This window comes from Dermacentor silvarum, chromosome 5, assembly GCF_013339745.2.
Source record: "Dermacentor silvarum isolate Dsil-2018 chromosome 5, BIME_Dsil_1.4, whole genome shotgun sequence".
Taxonomy (NCBI): Eukaryota; Metazoa; Arthropoda; class Arachnida; order Ixodida; family Ixodidae; genus Dermacentor; species Dermacentor silvarum.
In genome coordinates this window covers 13,098,048-13,118,081 of record NC_051158.1, presented here as the reverse complement: position 1 = coordinate 13,118,081, position 20,034 = coordinate 13,098,048, and the positions used below count along the sequence as shown (strand labels likewise).

At 45.9% G+C, this 20,034-nt stretch overlaps 2 protein-coding genes across 2 annotated transcripts in view; one reads left to right on the top strand and one right to left on the bottom strand.

Moving 5' to 3' along the window:
* LOC119452889 (voltage-dependent calcium channel gamma-7 subunit) overlaps window positions 1-11,367 on the bottom strand; it is a 74,903-nt gene extending 63,536 nt beyond the window's left edge. Inside the window, exon 1 of the mRNA XM_037714838.2 lies at window positions 10,878-11,367. Within this exon, the coding sequence (XP_037570766.1) occupies window positions 10,878-11,085 (208 nt within the window). The 5' untranslated portion in view covers window positions 11,086-11,367. The remainder of the gene's footprint in view (window positions 1-10,877) is intronic.
* Window positions 11,084-11,797, top strand: LOC119452759 (translation initiation factor IF-2-like). The gene has a single exon (XM_037714709.1). It carries the CDS (start codon window positions 11,084-11,086, stop codon window positions 11,795-11,797), a length of 714 nt encoding a protein of 237 aa, XP_037570637.1.
* Window positions 11,798-20,034: the final 8,237 nt, after the last annotated feature.

Below are 20,034 nucleotides of genomic sequence, written 5' to 3'. Positions count from 1 at the left end.
GCGCCTCAAGTTGAATAAGTCCTGAGCAGTCGAAGAAGCTAAAGAGGGCGACTTCGGGGTTGAAACGGTGCGAGGAGGTTGAAGTAGGTTTCAGGTTGAGGAAGCTGAGACGCTGAAGGAAGCTTCGTATGAAGTGTAATAGGCGGATACAGGAGATTGACGGTGGCCACGCTATACCAGCTCGCTCACTGCTGCACGCAACTTGGCGAGGACCGGCAGCTTATATCTCGTCTTCCCGGGGCGCTATAGCAGCTGGCTTCGCTTCGAAGCTCCGGGTTTCCTCCTCTTCGCAGACGAAACACGTCGCGCGCCGGCTTCTTCGCCTCTCGTGTCACTGTTCATTACTTCCAGGTGGCGCTTCGCCTAATCTCCTCTCCTCTCTAGGTCTTCCTGTCTCCCTTCTCTTTCTTTCTTTATTCCCTTCACTCTTTCTATTTCTTTTCTTTTCCGCATCTGTGTCTCTTCGAAGCTTTGCCGTGTAACAGCTCGGAGGACGCGTCGTCCTTTTTTTTTTTTTTTTTTTTTTGTCTTGCGTTCTGATCGCCATTGCCACTGGGGACTCACGTATCGCACAGGAAGGGGTTCACAGCCCACTAGTGGCGTCCCCTAGCGCGGACTCTTGTAGTTACTGGTGATTGATTACGTGGACAGGCGTTTGATGCGGCGAGACAGTGTACTTGGACGAAAAAAAAAATTCAAAGAATGATACTTTGGTCAACTGCTGGGCAAAGGCTTTAGTTGCATTTTTTTTTTCACCTAGAAAATTGGAGGCAGCAGAGTTGGTGTCAGTGCAAGCAGCAAGCAGTAGCAGTAGTGTGAAGCCTACTTTCGGCTAGCACGCATTCAATGTGATACTGAACTAGAAGCTATAGATTTCAGCGAAGCACAAAGAAAGTCGCCGTTTCGCCCGAAAGGCGAACCATCGATTGCGGTAGCAAATTAGTAGGCAGCTATACGAAGTAAGGATAGTAATTTTATCGGCCGTATAAACTTGTAAACGTTCGCTTACCAACTAAATTACCAAGCACGGCGACGATGTTATCGCGTTTGGACTTAATACAGAACATCACGGCGACGGCAGAAATGCGCTTGGAGTGTCCATATAATTGCAATAAAGATGGCTGCCGAGTACAATTCTCGCTTCCTACATTTCGTCAATACTCAACACAGTGAAGCTACACAAGGCGGAATATTTTCTCGTTGGAAGTATTACGTAGTTACGGTTTCCGAATGCACCCTTCACTGTTACTCGCCGCGGCAGCTTAATGGCCAAGGCGTCGCCCTGCTGAGCTCGAGGTCCTTGGTTCGATCCCGGTCGGGGCGATCATATAAGGTGCACGTTAAGGAAACCCAGGTGCCAGGTGGTCAAAATTAATCCGGAGCCCTCCACTACGGCGTGCCTCATAATAAGAACTTGTTTTCGTACGTGAAACCCCAGAAAGAAGAACTTACTGCAACAACGCCTGCCTGCAAAGTTTCCTTAGGTGTCACAAAGCAATCTTTTTTTCGAATCCCGATCACAGAGGAGTGCTTTCAAGGTGCTACATTAGCCGTAAATTGGCAGTGCAGTAATAGAAGTAGCGAATACAAGGGTTGCTTTCATTGCAGATTTGGTAACAAAAGTTTTTTGCATCAAGCATAAATCTTTTTTTGAAAATGGGTAATTTAGTAAGTTCTTTAAAAGTACGAGTGCTTCCAAATTACTGATATCTAGCCCTCCCTCCACACTACACTCACTCACTCACTCACTCACTCACTCACTCACCACCTGCGTGCACATCACCAAACGGCAAGATTTGTGGTGAAATGAATTTTTGATGGAGAGCTGCTGTCACTCTCGAATTTACTACTCTTTTAAGCACTCCTCAAGTGTAGGGTAGCCAAACGGGCACATCACTGGTAACTTCCCTACCTTTCCCCCCCTCTTCGTTTCTCTCTCTTTCAAGCACATTTGGACACATTGCAGTTTCTAAAAAAAAAAAGTCTTATTTGTCAGAGCTGGTACCACGTGTTTCCGAAAAACGCACTGAGACCGGCACATCGGCTGTCCTAATTGCAGAGACTCGTAATTTACGCGTATGACCACAAACATTTATGCTCGCATTCGTGAACGGTTCCCCTTCCTTGACTAGAGCGCACCGACCCATCCCACTACTATCTGCGTGGGAAACGCTGCTCCTGCCTCGTCTGGAGCTTTCTTCGAGCGCGAAGAAAAACACAGCGCGAACGGATCACTGCGTCTTGCTCGCTCATTTGCATTTAGACGGAAAGAAACCGAGTTTTGCTTAATTGCGTTCGCGCTCCAGGCGCCGGCGACGCACTTAGTCCGCCTCGCTACCCATGAAAACACACGCACTCACATACACACGTACACGCCGCCATTTTTTCGCGCCTTCACCATTATTGTATCGTCTGCTCAATTTGTACGTTCTCGCGCGTCGTCTGTTACGCATCCATCTCGTCTGTTAGGCATCCGTATCGCCTGTTCCGAGCCTTCGCTTTTACACTATCGTCTGTTCGTTTCTAGTCTCCGCTCTCGTCGTACCGTCTGTTCCGAGCCTTCGCTCTTACACAATCGTCTGTTTGTTTCTAGCCTTCGCTCTAGTCGTATCGTCTGTTCCGTGTCTTCGCTCTTATTACACGATCGTCTGTTCCTCTCTAGCATCCGCTCTCGCATATACCGTCTGCTCCCGACCCTCTTCATTCACTCAGAACTCTGCAAAGCAGACGATGGCAATCGGCGAGGCAGCATTGCGTCAATTTGGTTTTAACAAAGAAACAACGGCGGGGCGAAAACTTGGTACAATCCGAGCTGAACGAAGTAACGTCTCATTTGCATACGCAAGTCCCAGCTTTTCTTTTTTCTCCCACCTTCTTAGACGGCGGATTCAATTAGCACCACGGGCGGCGCTTTTCTACGGCGAAGTGATTTTGTTATCGCTTTCCTTTCCTCCTCTAAGCTCGATGATCTAAGTGACAAGCGTAACAACACTTAAGGGCAAAGGAAGGAGAAACGGACAGACGGAAGCGTTATTATGTTGTTTCATCCGTAGACTGCAGAACGCCCGGTAAAAAGGTAGACACTTTCACAAAAGTAACGCGATGGATTATTGGGTTTTCCTCATGGCCTAAAGAAAACACAAGGATATGCCGCTTGCCTTTTTCTCTTAAATACCGACGGAAGAGAGGTCCGCGTTAAAAAGCTCGACGAAGGAATTGAGTGTTTGATCAGATCTGCGTAGGAAAGAAAAAAGTCGTAAGACGCGCTGCTCCGTTTTCTTCCTGCCTAATGTGTTGCACGTTCTACTAATCGATTCGAACGTTACGAACTCTGGCAGCTCTATTTTGCTCGGCAAAGCGGCGTAAGACGTATTGGAGGAAGCGCGCGCGAAGATTGTGTTAGAACCTTCTCAGCACGCACACGTATCTAAGATGAAAGCGGTGCATTAAGGCGTTTCTTCGCAGTTCTACTTCGCCGCCCGCTGACTTCATGAATTCAGCACAATTCGGGCGTTTGCCGATGTAGATGCAAGCCAGCAATCAGCCTCTTCCGCAAAGCTTCGCAAGCTGCTTAAAGAACAAAGAACCTGCCTCATGTTTTAAAATCACTTTTCATTTTTATTGCCTCATTTTCCTCTCTTTTACTACGTCATAAAGATTTATAAGAAATACCCAAAGCCGCTCAGCCGTCACAGCGACTTTTTGTGATAAATTCACTATGGGATTTCTGCTGTGACGTAAAACGCTCGACTTGTGTGTGTGTATGTGTGTGTGCGCGTGTGCGTGTGTGCGCGTGTGCGCGTGTGCGCGCGCGCGTGTGTGTGTGTGTGTGTGTGTGTGTGTGTGTGTGTGTGTGTGTGTGTGTGTGTGTGTGTGTGTGTGTGTGTGTGTGTGTGTGTGTGTGTGTGTGTGTGTGTGTGTGTGTGTGTGTGTGTGTGTGTGTGTGTGTGTGTGTGTGTGTGTGTGTGTGTGTGTGTGTGTGTGTGTGTGTGTGCGTGTTAAAGTTATGCACATCCATGAAACGTACTACCATCCTAGCAATGTTGATGGTGAACATTCTGTTCTTACATTTGTGTGGAACGTCGAGCTCTGTAAAATAAAGTAGGGAATGTTTTGCGCTTCAACTTGTAGTACGTTGATACTTAACATAATATCGTTATGGAGATACCTAATTAAAAGCTTCATTTTTTTCCTAAATCTATTTTCTTCTTATCGTTGGCGTTTCTGTGACATTGCGGTTGTCCTTTATTTATTGAAAGAAGTCCTTTACTCGAATGTCTTGCTGGTGTTCCCACGCACTCTGTTCAATGTTACCTTGGAAGAGCTCGCATGACCGAAAGGTGAATAGACGAATACATAGAGCGTAAACATGAGGCTACTTTGGATTAGAGTGCACATGATGCATTCTATACATTTCATGTCAGTGCCATGAAAATGTCCCTGTATTATCGTTTTGGTAATAAAAGCGAGCTATGCGTCCGCGACCAAACGGTCATTTTTCTATTCAAATGCACTAGGATCGCACTAATGCACTTTTTCAACAACAAGTGCACGGAACTTAGTCAGACTTGTTGAGCATACAGAAAAATATTCTGTCCACTTGGCGGGAGGCAGAATAACTTTTATGAAAAGCATCTATTCATGAGAACGACTCTGTTTTCCAGGGAACTCAAGCATGGCATATACGTAAGAAAAAAAGAAAAAGCGTACGCTTATGAAACGTACCTCGAGCACTTCAAATGGCAATACGCGCGTATGAGATTTCAACAGATTACAAAAAGTCACTTTTTGAGTAATTTGCTTAAGTTACTTGAAACTCTCAACTTGAAACGCTCCAAAAGAGAACGTGCGAGCTTTAAGTACGCCAAAGGGTATATTGTTTGATCTTAAATATATGGTACTCCTATACTAAGCATCAATAACGTAAGCGTTGTTGTCCACATATTTCTAAATTTTATTAGCCTCATATCATTTACACAGACTTCATCATAATAGCAATTTCCATTAGTCTGCATAGTATCATATGTAGCTTTTTTTTTTTTTTAGCCACAGGCCTGCAGTCTAGGTTTTGTTTCATACATTAACTATTACTATTATAAACGGAAGCGCTCGCTTAAAATGGTAATTACCATGTCCCCGAGCATGGAAATAATAAAGAAGCCCAAGCCAAATGAGCCCGTTAAGGGGGACAAAAATAGCTGAAAGCGTCAGATGTCAACGCTCAAGCAAAGGAATGGTTATTGATTCCTCGCCATATGCGACGGCTTGACTCTTTGAAGGACGTTATCACGTATCGACACATGCGAAGGCTTGCTTAAGTCAACGAGAGAAACAGCATTACATTACCGACGCATCTGAGAGCGACAAAATCAAGTACGAAAATAGAATCTGAAATCACCATTATTTTATTTGTTGGAAAAGAGGCTTCAACTTGAGAAAGGGTGATCAGAAAGATTGACATAATATACTTGCAGAGACACTGGTTCGTTCCAGGGTTATTTTTTTTTTTTTCGCGTACAATTACAACATGGCACGAGCCGTCGCAAGCCGTTGAGGAATGTCGTAGCACTGAAAATTTCAAGGTGTTAGGTCACAAGGCGCTTTAAGAAGCGGAAAGGAACGAGATAAAGGACTCCGAGGTTAGTCGGTGTATAGAACGGCTGGCTACTCTGTGCTGGGGTCAGAAGGTAAAAGGAATTAAAGGTCATGCGCGATGCCGGTTAAGTACAGACTCGACGTGCCCTTCAAACATGTACTCATTTTCACTTACGCGTCGTTTATATAATTTTTCGAAGCGGTATTCGTCATGTAAAGCGTCGTAGAAATATAAGTTTTGTATTTTGAGGCAAAAGTCAAGCTGTTTTTTTCTTCATTGGTAGAGTTCTCCCGCTTCCCCCATGTACAATAGGAGCACTGCAGGTCTTCCGTAGTAAACAAACAAACTAACTAACTAACAACGAAACAAACAAACAAGTATACCTTTATGGCTACATCTTCCGCTTCTGAATAAACCGTCTTAAACACTGAGACTGAATCTAATTTCACGTTACACGAGCACCTAATAATAGCGCAACAAGCGTTCTTCACAGCTCAGTTCCAGTTTTCGATAATGTCCAGCTCACCGCAGTAGTCTGAATATAGTGTAGCTCCTATAATAAGTGACAAAGGTAAGAACATCGCTTGTGGTAACATGCTCTTTGTCTGGTGTCTACCGCTTGCACAACCAGATTATTTCAGCGTACTATGTATAGTGAACACGTCTCAGGCCTTATCCAATGTGGTCATTAAAGTATTTGAGAAAATTCATGCAAAATCAGGAACAATTTAGCAGAAAATGAAACCACATGCGAAAACAACGCTTCCATTGACGGCACTCAAAACATTTTAGCCTAACAAAATAGATGTTCCAGTTGCCTCGAAGCCCCCTCGTCAAGTTGTAAAACACTCTGCAAACAAGTTATTCAGCTTCATTATATGTTGTTCATTCTTACAGGCAACAAAATGTTCTTGTAGTAGTTTAGTTCTGCAGAAGTTGGCGCCATTGACCTTTCCATAGTTTAACCTGTCCTTCTAACAGTAGACGGTTGCGTTTCGATTTTTGCGTGGTTGTGTTTCTTTGTTGTAGTCCACTATGATTCCGATGCTAGCATGGTGTGTGGTGTTGTACAGGAATATGTCACTTATTTTCTGCATGGGATATTAACGCTTACTTGTAATACTATGCCACTGTAAAAATCAAACTTTTGTCCGCCATTCAGTTGCGTTTTGTTTTAGTTTTTAATTGCTAACATGGCAATGCGTCTTTTTTCTGACCATCTAACATACACAATAACGCGAGTATAGCAATCTTACTGCGCGTTGTCAAGGCAATAATATCTTGCCCTAATATACGTTGTGCATTCTGCGCTGTGGTTCAAAAATTTATTGAGCACAAAGGCGGCTGCCACGCACGTAGCAAGCATGATAGCATGTGCCACGGCTGACGAGGCTGCTACACGTGGCGAATATTCCGTTAAGACCACGTGTTTAACTGCCTTCTTGCTTTTCGAGCCACGTTCGTGCTTTTCAACAGGCTATTTTGTCTCGTATGCAGTACATGCTTTCGAAAACATAAAATTGTTTGCTAGAAAAAGAAAAAAGAAAGCGTTTTCATTGAGCAGATATCCTACTGAAAGGACATCAGACGACATCTCAATCGTGCAGTGATGGTGAACTCTAATGGAGGAGGAACCGTGGTAATTTATAAGCAAAATGATGTTAGGACACGGTTTTTACTCGAAGCAGCACAAATTAAACGGGAGAAGTGCGCACGTGTCAGTAAGCCTTCTGTGTCATTATCTGAAAAGGAACTGATTTTCTTGGAAGAGCGCTGGCTCCTGCGATTGTCGTTCAATGTGGTTTGGTTAGTGTGTTATTTGAGCTCCTGTTTTCGGGTTAATCTGCTCATGCCCCATTAACGGTGAAAGTGTTGTTTTCACACGTGGCGGTTTTAGCTCTCGCCTTTTGTGATCCTGCTTTCTAGCAACATGTATAAAATCATCGTTTTTTTTTTCTTACCAGTTAAACTCAGTTGGAAGTAAGCGACTGTCTTCTTTTGGGCTTTTCCTCTTATTAGGCATTGGATCTGCGTGGTTTTTATGGCACCTTACGAACCTTTCCTTCAGAAACGGAAAGCATCAAACGTGTTGAGCATTAAGACTGACTGATTTCTTAGCATAATAACTTACAGAGACCTAAATATTTCTCTTTCATGTTTTACTAAAGGAAATATAAAGTTAAGCTAGATTGAAAAGGTACACGCACGATAGTAAACCTAAAGCATCCCTTATCCCGACCGAACTCTCTCTCTCTCTCTCCAAAACATCACTGTTTTTATCAGCGCTAGCTTTGTAAGCGACAAAAAATAGTGGTGTGATAATATTCGAAACTTAGAATATTCGATTCGAATCGCTTGGTGTTCGATTCGATTCGAAAGACACTTTTACTATTCGAAATATTCAAATCCACCCAAAATTGCTATGGTCGGTCTTTTTTAAGTTCGCTTCGCCGCAGTACTTAACTATGTGGTGAAGCATACAAAATGTACTGCAGTGAAGCATGTTTCCCGTGCAGTGAATCATATTAAATGTAAGAAGGAGGCATTGTCACGGGGCCTTTTCTGGTGCCCGTGGTTACCCGACACTGTCACCTCAAGTAACCACACTGTGCTACCTTTTCATGCATCTGGACAACACCAGCCGCAAGATGTAAACCTGCGTGTCTGCTACTAACCTGGTTAAGTGCCTAAAAACACGGTTTCACCAACTACAAATTTGACCAAGTAGCAAGCTTGGAAATGTTTTTAGACTCTCGTTCTAAAGTAGTTAACCACCACCAGGATTCTTCAATGAGAAAGTGGATTTGAAACCTGGCTTTAGAAGATGCAATGAAAAATTCAGCACCAAGGAACCCAGATGTGTCCTAAACAACGAAATCTTCCGAAGAGGCTCCTTGCGCGTCAGCGCTGTGGATAGAGTTTGATAAGCTCATCAACCAGTAGCAATTTTCACTTTCTTGTGGCAGCGATTTTGACTGCCACAAGCATAGGCTACAAGATATGTGCATTATTGAATTTTGGGTCGAAAAGAAGATCCAAGTGAGTGGTGGTGAAAGAATAGTGCGAACTATTGGCTCGGCTTGTGATGAGATGCCTGCCGATACCAGACGCTAGCGTGTCCAGTGAGCAGCTATTTTGGGTGTCTGAAGAAATTTTGACATGCAGGAAGATGTTACTGCCCCCCGAGCATGTCAGGGAACTATATCTTAATTTGAGTCAATGCTCGGAAATCAGAAAATCAGATGATCTGATAGTCCGTCGGCAATTTCGGTTATGTTTCAGTGATGTCATGTTGGCGGAGCGGGATTAACCGAAAGCTATACCAATAACGTTATAGAAAATTGTCCAATGCCATTACAAATTCAGTGAAGACGAATACATCGGAACACTTGTGGAAAGCCACGTGGACTTTTAAAGCAGCTAACGTATCTCGTTTTATTTTGCTTGTGTGATTACCTGCGTACATATTTCTCTAATAGTTCATGCGCGATTTTTATATCCCTTGTGTGTTTGTTTCTACCGCTAGCATCCTTTTTCGTGTATTTTGATTTACCTATTTACTCCAACCCCTGTAGCGATCCCAGTGAATGATTGACAGTATCTTCAAATAATAAAATAAACAAAGTAAACGAAACTGCTCACTTTGTTTATGCTGTAGAAAAATCGGTATAATAGAAAACTATGCTGAAAGTACATTAACCGAATGTGTACATGGTAAGAGCACCAACGAGACACGTGGGCACGTCGAACATGTGGGCATCCCCGGAGCTCAAGCTACCGAGGTGAAAAGGTCACCCGACTTGAAAATTTTCGAAAGTACGGCCTTCCACATGTGTGCACGAAATACCTTGTGTTTCCAGAAGAGTCCGCCGTAGCGCGCAAGGAAAGGTTCACACCTTCTTCTTGCATTTCTGAGAGACACTCGTTTGCTGGACACGTGTTAACATGCATCGGTGACCCCTGCAAGAGACGCTCACGCGGAGACATTGCCTACCTCGATAACCAGGTTCAACCTGCCGATTGCTCAAATTCACCGCCAACATCACAAGGTGAGCGGAAAAGGTCTATAGTGGTGAAAACTATCGCAGCTAACAGTCGTATTGCGTTGAATAGCAACGGAGGGCATTGCGGGTGACAACACTGCTACAATGTCTGTAGTGCAATCTATATTAGGTTGAAGAAGGCGTTTGGAGGGCGTTACCCAGGTATTTTAACGTTGTTAGCCGTTATCTCAAGGAACAGAGTCCTTAGGGCCATCTAGGACCGTTTCGAGTGATTGACGACCTATTATACATTGGTGCCACAGGGGCTGGGGTCCAGAATTATAAACCAGGAAAATTTGATCAAATAAGGACAACGGTGATATAAATACATCGACTATCACGGATTCCGGTGATTTTATTCGCAATTGGAGGGGAAAACACGCCGGTGCTAAACAAGATAATGCGGTACTTAAACATTCGCAGGTGGCATAAAATGAAGTTAAACAAATAAGTCTACCGTGGAGCATGTTGGAACTTTCTTTAACTGAAGACGCCATGCGCGTGATGACCCAACGATAACGAAGGAGCTAGTGCTCGAAAAGCCGCTATTCAGAAGACAAAGCGGATCAGAATGTAAGCCCGAAAATGCGCGAGAACGCGTTCCGAGAAATGTAATTCGCGCTTTCAAACGTGACACACTGCAATGGTCGGAGTCCTACGGCGATTAAAAGACGTAGGAGTGGATGAAGAGCTATATATCATTTAATATCTTCATTCCCGCACCTGCCCTCCAAGCTTCACCGAGTCTGCAACACGGTGAAAAGAAGCAACGCTGGCTCAGTAACACGGATCATGCTAATCGGTAACCGCCAAAAGGGGAAAAAAAGCGAGACCACTAAACTGTATCTGAGAGCGAATGCGCAGACGGGCGCACCTCTCATGCACCAGCACCGTTTCGATGCAAAAGGAACAAAAACGAAGTCTGGGTAAAAAAAAAAGGGGGGGGGGGGGGGCAGATTCCACTTTCCGTGGTGTGCGCGGGGAAACAGGTATATATACCTAGGCAAAGAGGGCGTAACCCGCACACGCAGCGATTCCTTCGGCGGCCGTAAAGGTGCGGGGGGAAGGCCGTACGAGTACGCCGCACCGTAAAGCCTGACCCGGTTCTCGGGATTCGAAAGCGGGAACGACGGGAGAGTTTCTGGGGAAGAAGGGATCCGAAGAAGAGAGAGGGCATCGTAGGGAGTGAGACGGGAGGAGAGGAGGTCGAAGAGAAGAAAAGAGAGAGAGTCGCTCACGTTCGTTGAAGCAGATCTTCCAGAGTCCGGACACGGTGTTCTTGGCGAGCTGCTCGCGGTCCCCGGAGCCGTTGTAGCTCGGGTTCGGCATCAGCTCGGTGCTGTGCAGCCAGCTGTTTGAGCAGAGCGCGATGGCGTTCGCCACGAGAGAGGCCAGCGCCGACGCGGGCGTCAGCACCCGCAGCGCTCGCACGCTGATCCGAGACATGGCGGCCGGCGGCGATCCCGCTCCCCCGCCGCTGCTGCCGAAGGGGGCACGGCCATGCAGGCTGCCTGGCCAGGCGGCGGCGCCCGCGAACGGCTCGGCGAGCACGCTACCCGTCGAGCTGCCTCGTCGCCAGCGGCCGCCGCGCGCGGGCGGCAGCGGTGCAGCCGCGGCCGCCGCGAGGCTGCAGCGCCGAACATCCACCGCCGAAGCAGCGCAGTCCGTCCCCGCGCCACGCGCCGCCACCGCGCCGCGTCCTGCGACGCCCCACGAGCTGCTGCTGCTGCTGCTTAGACGCCGCCGCCGCTGGTGGCTGCTGCTGGTGCTGGTGGTGACCCCGGGAGCCGCGCCGGCTCCTCGCAAGCCGCCGCCGCTAGCCGCCGCTTCACGCCGCGGAGGAGAGTCGGCGACGACGGCGCCACCGCAGCAGCAGCCATCGAGGATTCGATCGCGCGGCGGCTTGCGAAACGCGCCACCGCCACTCCCGTTTCACAAACTCGCCCGTCGATATCTCGGCCCCAAGATAGGGGGCTTAAAGATACTCGCGTCACCTTCGGCGGTCCGGCGAACTTGTAATTTCACATTTCACAGCCCTACGCTAGCAAGCGTCGGGGAAGTTGCAGATCGAAAGGGTTACTACGAGCCACTCGTACAAGTTTATCTCGGTGAGAATGCTTTCGCGGCATCGGCGCAACGGTTAGACGGGAGCGAGTAGGTTCGAAATGCGAGTCGACGCAAAACTTATCGCGTAGAAATGAAGCGTGACTAACCGTTTTGCCGCTCATAGGGAGCGCGTACGGCTGTTAGCTCCCCCCAGAAATATTGATATCCGCGGCCTGGGTAGGAAAAAAAATCAGTTTCTCTTCTGTTTCGCGATGGGAGGACTAACTATTCGGCCACCTCTAGAGGGCCTCCGTCTCACCTCAACGGTGGAAAAAACTGCGCCGACCGCCTCTTCCCTGCCTGCCTGCCCCCCCCCCCCCCCTTCCCCCTACTTTCCCGCCCTTGCCGCTGCTCTTCGTCCATCAACGCCACACAGACGGTCGACTCAATACACCGTCGGCGCCGGATGTGAGCACTGCCTCCCGCTGCGTGTTGGGAAGAAAGAGTGGCTGCGGGCGGTAGGTGACGTGGTTGAGTGGAAGTTAGACAGTTTGGAGTGCCGTAACTTAATCGCCGTAAGCGCAACAAGAAGTTGAACAGACCCCGCATGAACTGCATCGCCGGTACAAACCAAGAGCCGGATGCGACCTGACTAGCGCATGCAGGGGAGGGGGGTGGGTGTTAACTGAGCTTTGAAGAGCACATACCATGTAATGGACTAACATTGTTTCTCTTCAACCTGGGGTCCGTGAATATTAACGAATACCTGGTTACGAGCCCTTAGCCAGTTTCAGGCAGTCTTGGTTAGGCGAGAGCTGCTAACTATGAATTGCAAACCGACAACTCACAAAGTTGGGTCAAGCTTCGCGCATCGATGACCGGACCTAACTTACCGGGAAACGAAAGGCAGCCGGTGAAGGAGGGCTCGCTTTCCCATAGACGGAAGCACACAAGCGCTGACATCTTTTTTTATATTATCTACTTGCTCGAAGGGACTACGACTATAGGCAGGATGTAAGTCCCCGTAAGCTAGTGGCCGACGGGATGGAGCTGGTGAACGCAGCTTAATGTATGAGAAGCGGAGCGCTTGAATCTCACCAGCGGTCACTTACCTGGTCAGCCTGTCCTGACATTTGGTGATTTTGATTAGGAATTATCTTATAACGTAAAGCTGCACTTTTGGTTAGATCTTCCTTGGCCATCTCCCGGTTATTGTGTTCCGTGAGCGGCTCCCTTTAGGCGGCTGCCAAGTAGACAAAAAATTTAAGAGCCGTTGTGGAGTCTCTGCTGTTAGCTGAAAATCACCCTTCCGAGAGCTGAAGTCGTTCTCAAAAGCTCCCTCCTAAGATATATCAACCGGAACGCTAATATATTCTTCAGTTTTACTTACCTACGTATGCCTGGAGATATTCAGGATCGTTGACGCCCCGAACCACGCGCATTACAAATGCCATTCTGCACCACTGTTCCTGTAAATTATGTTTCACCGCACTAACTGTCATACTAAGGAGAAGCTCGTTGGATACGCGAAGGATGTGTTTCAGCTTAAATGAAAAGAGTCTGGCTTTCACTGTTTCCGCGGTTAATAATGATTTCTCTCCTTTAACTTTCTTGTGAGCTCTTCGCCAGTCACGTGAACATTAGGTAACCCTTTTCTCGCTCCCTTTTTCTCTACCTTTTTCACCATATTCCCGCGAGAAAGACAGCGACGCCGGCAGAAGGTGTAACAGTTGAGTTACGTGCAAGATAGGATGGAAATATTCGAAGTAGCTCTATTCGGACCAATCTGCCCCACATTTAAATGGGCTAAAGTTTATTGTCTCACTACACGCAATACACTCGAAAGCTCGTGAATGCGAGGAAATGAACACCGAATCGAGTTCAGCGTTATAATACAGAGTGAGAGGAAGAAAAACAGTAAAGAGCGAACGAATGAAACACCCACACACACACACACACACACACACACACACACACACACACACACACACACACACACACACACACACACACACACACACACACACACACACACACACACACACACACACACGCACGCACACACACACAAAGAATGAATAAACAAAAATAAAACAAAATGTCAAGGAATAATGGTTGAAATAATGAAAGATTAGAGAAGAAAGGTAGGTAACAGAAAAATAACTGACAGAATGAAAGAATTGTAGTAAGCTGCACAAATGAACCAGTTGGAGAATTATCATTGTGAAGCAACAGCGCAGTGAGTGAGTGAGAGTGAGTGAGTGAGTGAGTGAGTGAGTGAGTGAGTGAGTGAGTGAGTGAGTGAGTGAGTGAGTGAGTGAGTGAGTGAGTGAGTGAGTGAGTGAGTGAGTGAGTGAGTGAGTGAGTGAGTGAGTGAGTGAGTGAGTGAGTGAGTGAGTGAGTGAGTGAGTGAGTGAGTGAGTGAGTGAGTGAGTGAGTGAGTGAGTGAGTGAGTGAGTGAGTGAACGAACACAGCAAAAATGTAAAGAGAGACAGAAGAGTAAATGAATGAACGGTGAAATGAAAAAAGTGAATGAATGAGTGAAAAAGATATTCAAAAATGAACGACCGAACAGGACAGAGACAGAAAGAAAGCTAGAAAAAATTAAAAAGGAAAAGAAAGAAAGGGTGCAAGGAAAGCAAGACGCCGTGAAGTCGACGGGTACCGCTGTTTTTGGAACGTCCTTATCGGTGGCCCCAGCATACCGAGCGCTCGCTCGTGGCCTTGTCCGATGTTTCGAGCGACGTCGGCCAGCACGCGCCCTAAGCGGAATCATTAAGGCTGGCCAGCATCGATTGTGACGGTCGAACGCTGTCTTGCACGCTGATAAGTGGAAACGCTTTGCCTCCGTCGCTCGATGTCCACGGCCACCGGTGTGTTTTACTTTTACCCCTACCTGCGTCTTTCTTTTCCTTCCTGAACGACTCTTGCAATGCTTCGCTTTATCGACGCCACTACCCCCTTCGTACACACGGAAAGTTTTCTCCGACTTCTCGGTACGGTTTTACCTTAGGGTTATAATTTTCATATCGCTACGCTTGTATCGAATCAACTACGATTAGTCCGTGATTCAGTTTATTTTTAAACCTGAATTCTTTTTTTTCTTTTATGCTTACGTTAGTGACAATTGCATTGTTTGTCTTCATTGGTTATGATACTTGAGCGACGAACTATCAAAGCTAGTTACATTACGGAAGGGGTTTCATATTCAGACCAATAATTTTATAAATTGCCGTAGGCTTTCGGTATCATTCTTTAAAAAGTGGTATAAATGTCATACATCTTGCGCGTAATTTTCGCAAAATCATACGGTAAACATAAAAAATAAATTCAGACTGTATACGGAACGTTTCATTAGTGTTAGCGCGTGATGTGTGTATGCAGCAAATGACCATTTGGTCACTCGCTAGGCACATAACAAGTGACAGCGCTAGATTGAGTTTCCCAAGAGGTGCAGGTGCTGTCTCGTTTCTCGTTTTCATACGCTTATCGAAGCGAAAGTAATGGTGACTATTGTGGCAATGACAACTTAAGTTGACTTTTACTTGGCTCGTGCCACCAGCAGATGAATAGTCCTTCCATTGAGATAGTTAAAAAGTTAGTAGTCCACAGCTTTTTTTTTCTAATGCAAATATTTTATACACCTACAATTACTTATTTTGGTAATTCCCTATCGTCATCGCTATAACACATAGTCTATCTCTTGCATCCTTGCCAGACAGAAAATACCAGAGTAAAAACTTTCCAACGTACCAATGCATCGTGTCGAAATTTTCAGCCACCTAGCCAACTGTAGAAATGTTCCTTATCAGTACCGCGTTGAGCGCTCACTGAACATCCACGCGGCCCTCAGCTGTTTATTTTTCCTCACAGTCTTTACATAATATGCAACTTAAAGAAGCCTTTGATTCGTTAACTTTCACTAATAAAGCAAGTTCTTGTTTTTCTGCTTCTGTCTTCACGTTGTCGTCCCATAGTATACGCACGCTTGTCAATTACGTTATTTATAAAAAATAACGTTAATTACGTAATTATTTAGATATGATTTTTCTTTTGGTAGATAGTTTTGATGAATCAGCATTGACGTCCTTAACAATGTGACCAAGGCAATTTTAATGTATTTAAGGACTCGCTGGTACGCGAATACGGCGCTGGCTACTTTTTTTTTTCTTTTGTCGTTCAATAAGTATGCAGATTTTGTTATATTGGTGTCACACGTATACTTCTGATCGCAATCGGGGCCGATCCGGATTGAGCTTGACCCGGATCGAGTGTTGCTACGCAGTCACTTGCGATTGCGATCTTGCGGGATCCGGATCCACACAATCACGATCCGTAAATCGCGATCAGTCTTCTTGATCGCGATCTCAGGCTGACGTCTGCGCAATATTCTGAAAACGCTAAAAAACAAAAAGTGAAGGCAACTCAATAAAAAAACGTTGAAGAACCTTTTTATCAGCAATAGTAAGCTTTACAATTGAAATATTGTCCAAATTTAACTATATCTTGCAAATCTGAATTTGTAGCCAAGGCATTAGGCAGTTCTGAGAGTTGCCGACGATCAGCAGACGATAGTAACTCGATCCGGATCGCTGGACCTTGTAGCAGCGATCATTGTTGATCGCAATCAAGAAATCCGATCCGGATCGGCCTCGATTGCGATCAGAAGTGTGCATGTGACGCCGGTATGAGTTATGTTCATTTTTATGGTCCCTCTTTAAGTCTCACGTTTGCTGCTAATGCTGCCTTGGTCGCCAGTGATGGTGATAATGTAACCCAATACAGCTTCCCATGACCAATTACTTCGGGCCTTGAAGATATGAAAAGTAAGCAAATAAGAATGTCACAAGTGAAGAAAACAAGTAACTGTTTATTTGCTCAAATGCATGACAAGTGTAGAAAGCGTTGCCGATGTGCGTTGTTCCCTTCGAATGCAATCAAGCGAGCAAGCGCTATTCTTTCGAGCGCACAAACACGCACAAGCTTATTCCGAAACTACACAAAGTTTGACTGCGTCAAAACCAGTGACGTCACCGCTCACAGTGCACACAAGTTTGAATCGCGCGTTGAGCACTTGTACGCACCAGGTGGCGCGCCTCTCCGCTCCGCTCTGTATACACTTCTTGCGCACGCTCTTCTACAAATGCTTAGGAAAAGCGTCGAAGGCTGGGCCACTTACTAGCTGACGTTGAAAGACGTCGAAAGCACAAAATGAACGCGAAAATGTAAACGCAGTACGATTGAAGGAGGACCAAAAATGCGTGTCTGTCATGTTCAGTTTATTTTTTCCTCAATATTTTCTTTTTCTCGTGCTTTTTCCTTTCCTTTATTTTTTTCCCTTTTTTTGCGATTTGGCTCCATGCACACAAATTCGCGAGCAAGTTCACAATGGTCGGCGAAGGCTGAATTGGGTGCTTTTCGGTGAACACAAAGAACTTAAAGGCGAGTGTTCTCCTGCCCCAAAACCCCAGATTCTAACAGAGTAATATAGCAGGCATACATACTATATCAGAGGGTTACATAGGAGCTCTGCACATTGAATCTTGAGCGCATAACAAAAATATGAAGCGCATAGGCAATTATGCGAGTGCTGGGTTGGTAAGCGGAAAGGAAACGCTAGTTCTGACAGGCAACTGGTAAGTTTGCTGCGTCAATCGCAGTACTATAAACCAGTAAGAAAAACAGAAATCCAAGGCAAAAAAAAAAAAAAAGAAGAAGAAGAAAAAGTGACCTGGCTTCAGACATCACTCACATTTACAGATAATTTTCTTTCAAACCGTGCAAGTGACAACTATAACATTGGTCTGTTATCTTTTTTTTTCCCTGGTGCATGTTTTGTGAACACTGTATTAAGCGCGTAAGTTGTTATTCAGCTTTGCGGCTAGTGTTTTTTTCTTCTGCGCCGCTTCATCAAGCTGCTCTCTTAGAAACAAGCTTACATTTACACCAGATTGGGGCACATTGAAAAAAATATATATATTGTCGCACACGTGATACGATAACCACGTACAGATCACCCCATCTTATGAATAAGTCGGTCACTACCCACGCGGCGAGATAACAGACCTACCGGGCAGCACAGCTAGGGTGCTGCTATCGATCAATCGATCGATCAATCAATCAATCAATCCAGATTAGTTTTCAAGAAGATGAAATTTGTACATGCGCGTTATATACAGACGAGGGTCCTATAGTCAGCGATTGCAACGCGACCCTTGAATTGTATGGTCGAATTGAATCAAAGATTATGTCCAGCTTGTCCCGTCGTCTTCTTCATCTGGGCCCGAATTCACAAAACCTCCTTACGCTAAAATTGTTCGCAAGAGAAAATTTCTGCCAATCCTGATGCTGGACATATTATTAGCGAAGGCGGTTGGCCAATGTCAGAAAGTACCTACTAAAGTAAAGCTTTGCGAATTCGGCCCCTGGTCTCTCAAGTGTTTCCGCTGCTTTTTTATCCGTTTTACAATGTACCAACTAGCCCAGTTCACCACATTGCTTTGCGGAGAAAGACAGCAACTTGAAGCCCTCGACTAGAGTCAGCACAGAAGTACCTATTGAAGAGCAAGGTTACTTAAGCAGTCGCCTGGAACGCCCACATTACTGGTATTTTTTAATTAAACGTTTTTTTTTAACTCTTGACCAGCAGCTCATTCAAAACCAATTGGTTGAATGAGATCTTGCGCCACCTTCAATCAGATGCAGACGGATCTAGCACTGCGAAACATGCCGGCAATTGTTCCACCACCCGAGCGCCTTCTTTCAGGAAAAGTTGGTCACCGTTCAGAAGCGCGTCGCCTTGTTGGACCCCTCTCGAGCATTCTTCGGGAACTGCACCCACTTTGCGGTATGCCTGGGCTGTCCACCCGTATCTAACCTTTTTCACTCCAACTTGGGTGACTGGGTAATTTATGGTCTAATGGGTAGAGCATCGAGGGCTGCTGTGCTGAGAGAACCGGGTTCAAACCAATCGTCGTACCAATTTGGGCAGCTGAATTGACAGTGAACAATGAACCTCTTTGACGCTTGCTTGGGTCACTGGGTGTGTGCCACTCAGGGTGCCGAACCGAACCGAAACTGAACCGAACACCGCAGCCGAACCATTATTGGACCAACTTGGGAAGCTGGATTGACACTGAACAATGAATCTCTTTGACGCTTGCTTGGGTCGCTGGGTATGTGTCACTTAGGGCGTCGAACCAACGAAACTGAACCGAACACCAGAGCCGAACCGTTATTGTCAGATGAACCGGAACCGAACTGAGCCAATATTTCCTGCGCCATCTTGGGAGCCGGAGCTGAACCCGAAATATTCGCTATAGAACCGTTCCCAACCAATTCACAAACACAGGCCCAGTCCAGGGTCATTCTTGCAGAAATTCTACGAAAGCAGACGACGCCTGTTTTTGTTTATTCGGTGCAGCGCGCGGTGTGCTGCCTCGGGAATAGTCACGTGGCTCGACACAGTGTTCTCATTGGCTCACTGAACTGCACGCATGGTCGGCTCATCTGTGTACTGTGCGCAGAGTTGGCACGCACTGTCTAGACAGATCATCATGACGCTGAGCCGTTGTGGAGAATAGTTACTGCGCCCACGGCAAAGCGCAGACGGCAACAGCTTAATAAAGTCAGGGGAAGAACCGACTTGGTTTCACGGCGATCGCCTACTATTCGCGAACTTATGTAATTGTATGCACTCTCTATAGCGTTTATATGGCATTGCCTTTTTGTTTGTGAAGCAGTTTGCGCGTACGCTTTTGGAGAAAGCCAGATTGGAACATGTATAGTAACGGAATGCCAGAAAAAGTTGTATTCGTCCGGGATCGCCACCATGCATGCCGCTAAAAAATGTGATATATAAAAACTGATCATAAAAACAAGAAAGAGGCAAGAGAGACAACTAGACAGGTGCTCAGCAACTGGTGAGCATCCTTTCCAGTTGTGAAACTGTCCCGTCCTGTCTTGTTTTCGCGCTCTGGTCTTTATCTATGAACATGTAGCAACTAGCCGAGCAGTTCGTTTTGCTAAAAATTTCATACAATGTTTACAGAGTTCTGCTAACTGTCTGCACTACATAGTTATCTGTTTTTTATACAGCGAAGCTGCTAGTGCGACTATATAGAACCACTCGGAAACGTTATCCGCATGTTTTCACGGTGTCCTGAAATAACTACATCATTCACCAAGCTTATATTTAGACCTTGGGAGGAGCACGTTAGGGGCACAATGAAAACTGATAAATCACCGTTTGATGCCCGTTGAGAGGCCTACAAATTTTGACTGCTGCCCTGAGATAACGGGAATGGCAGCAATTCTATATTCAGAGAAAAATATGAGCCATGTTAGGT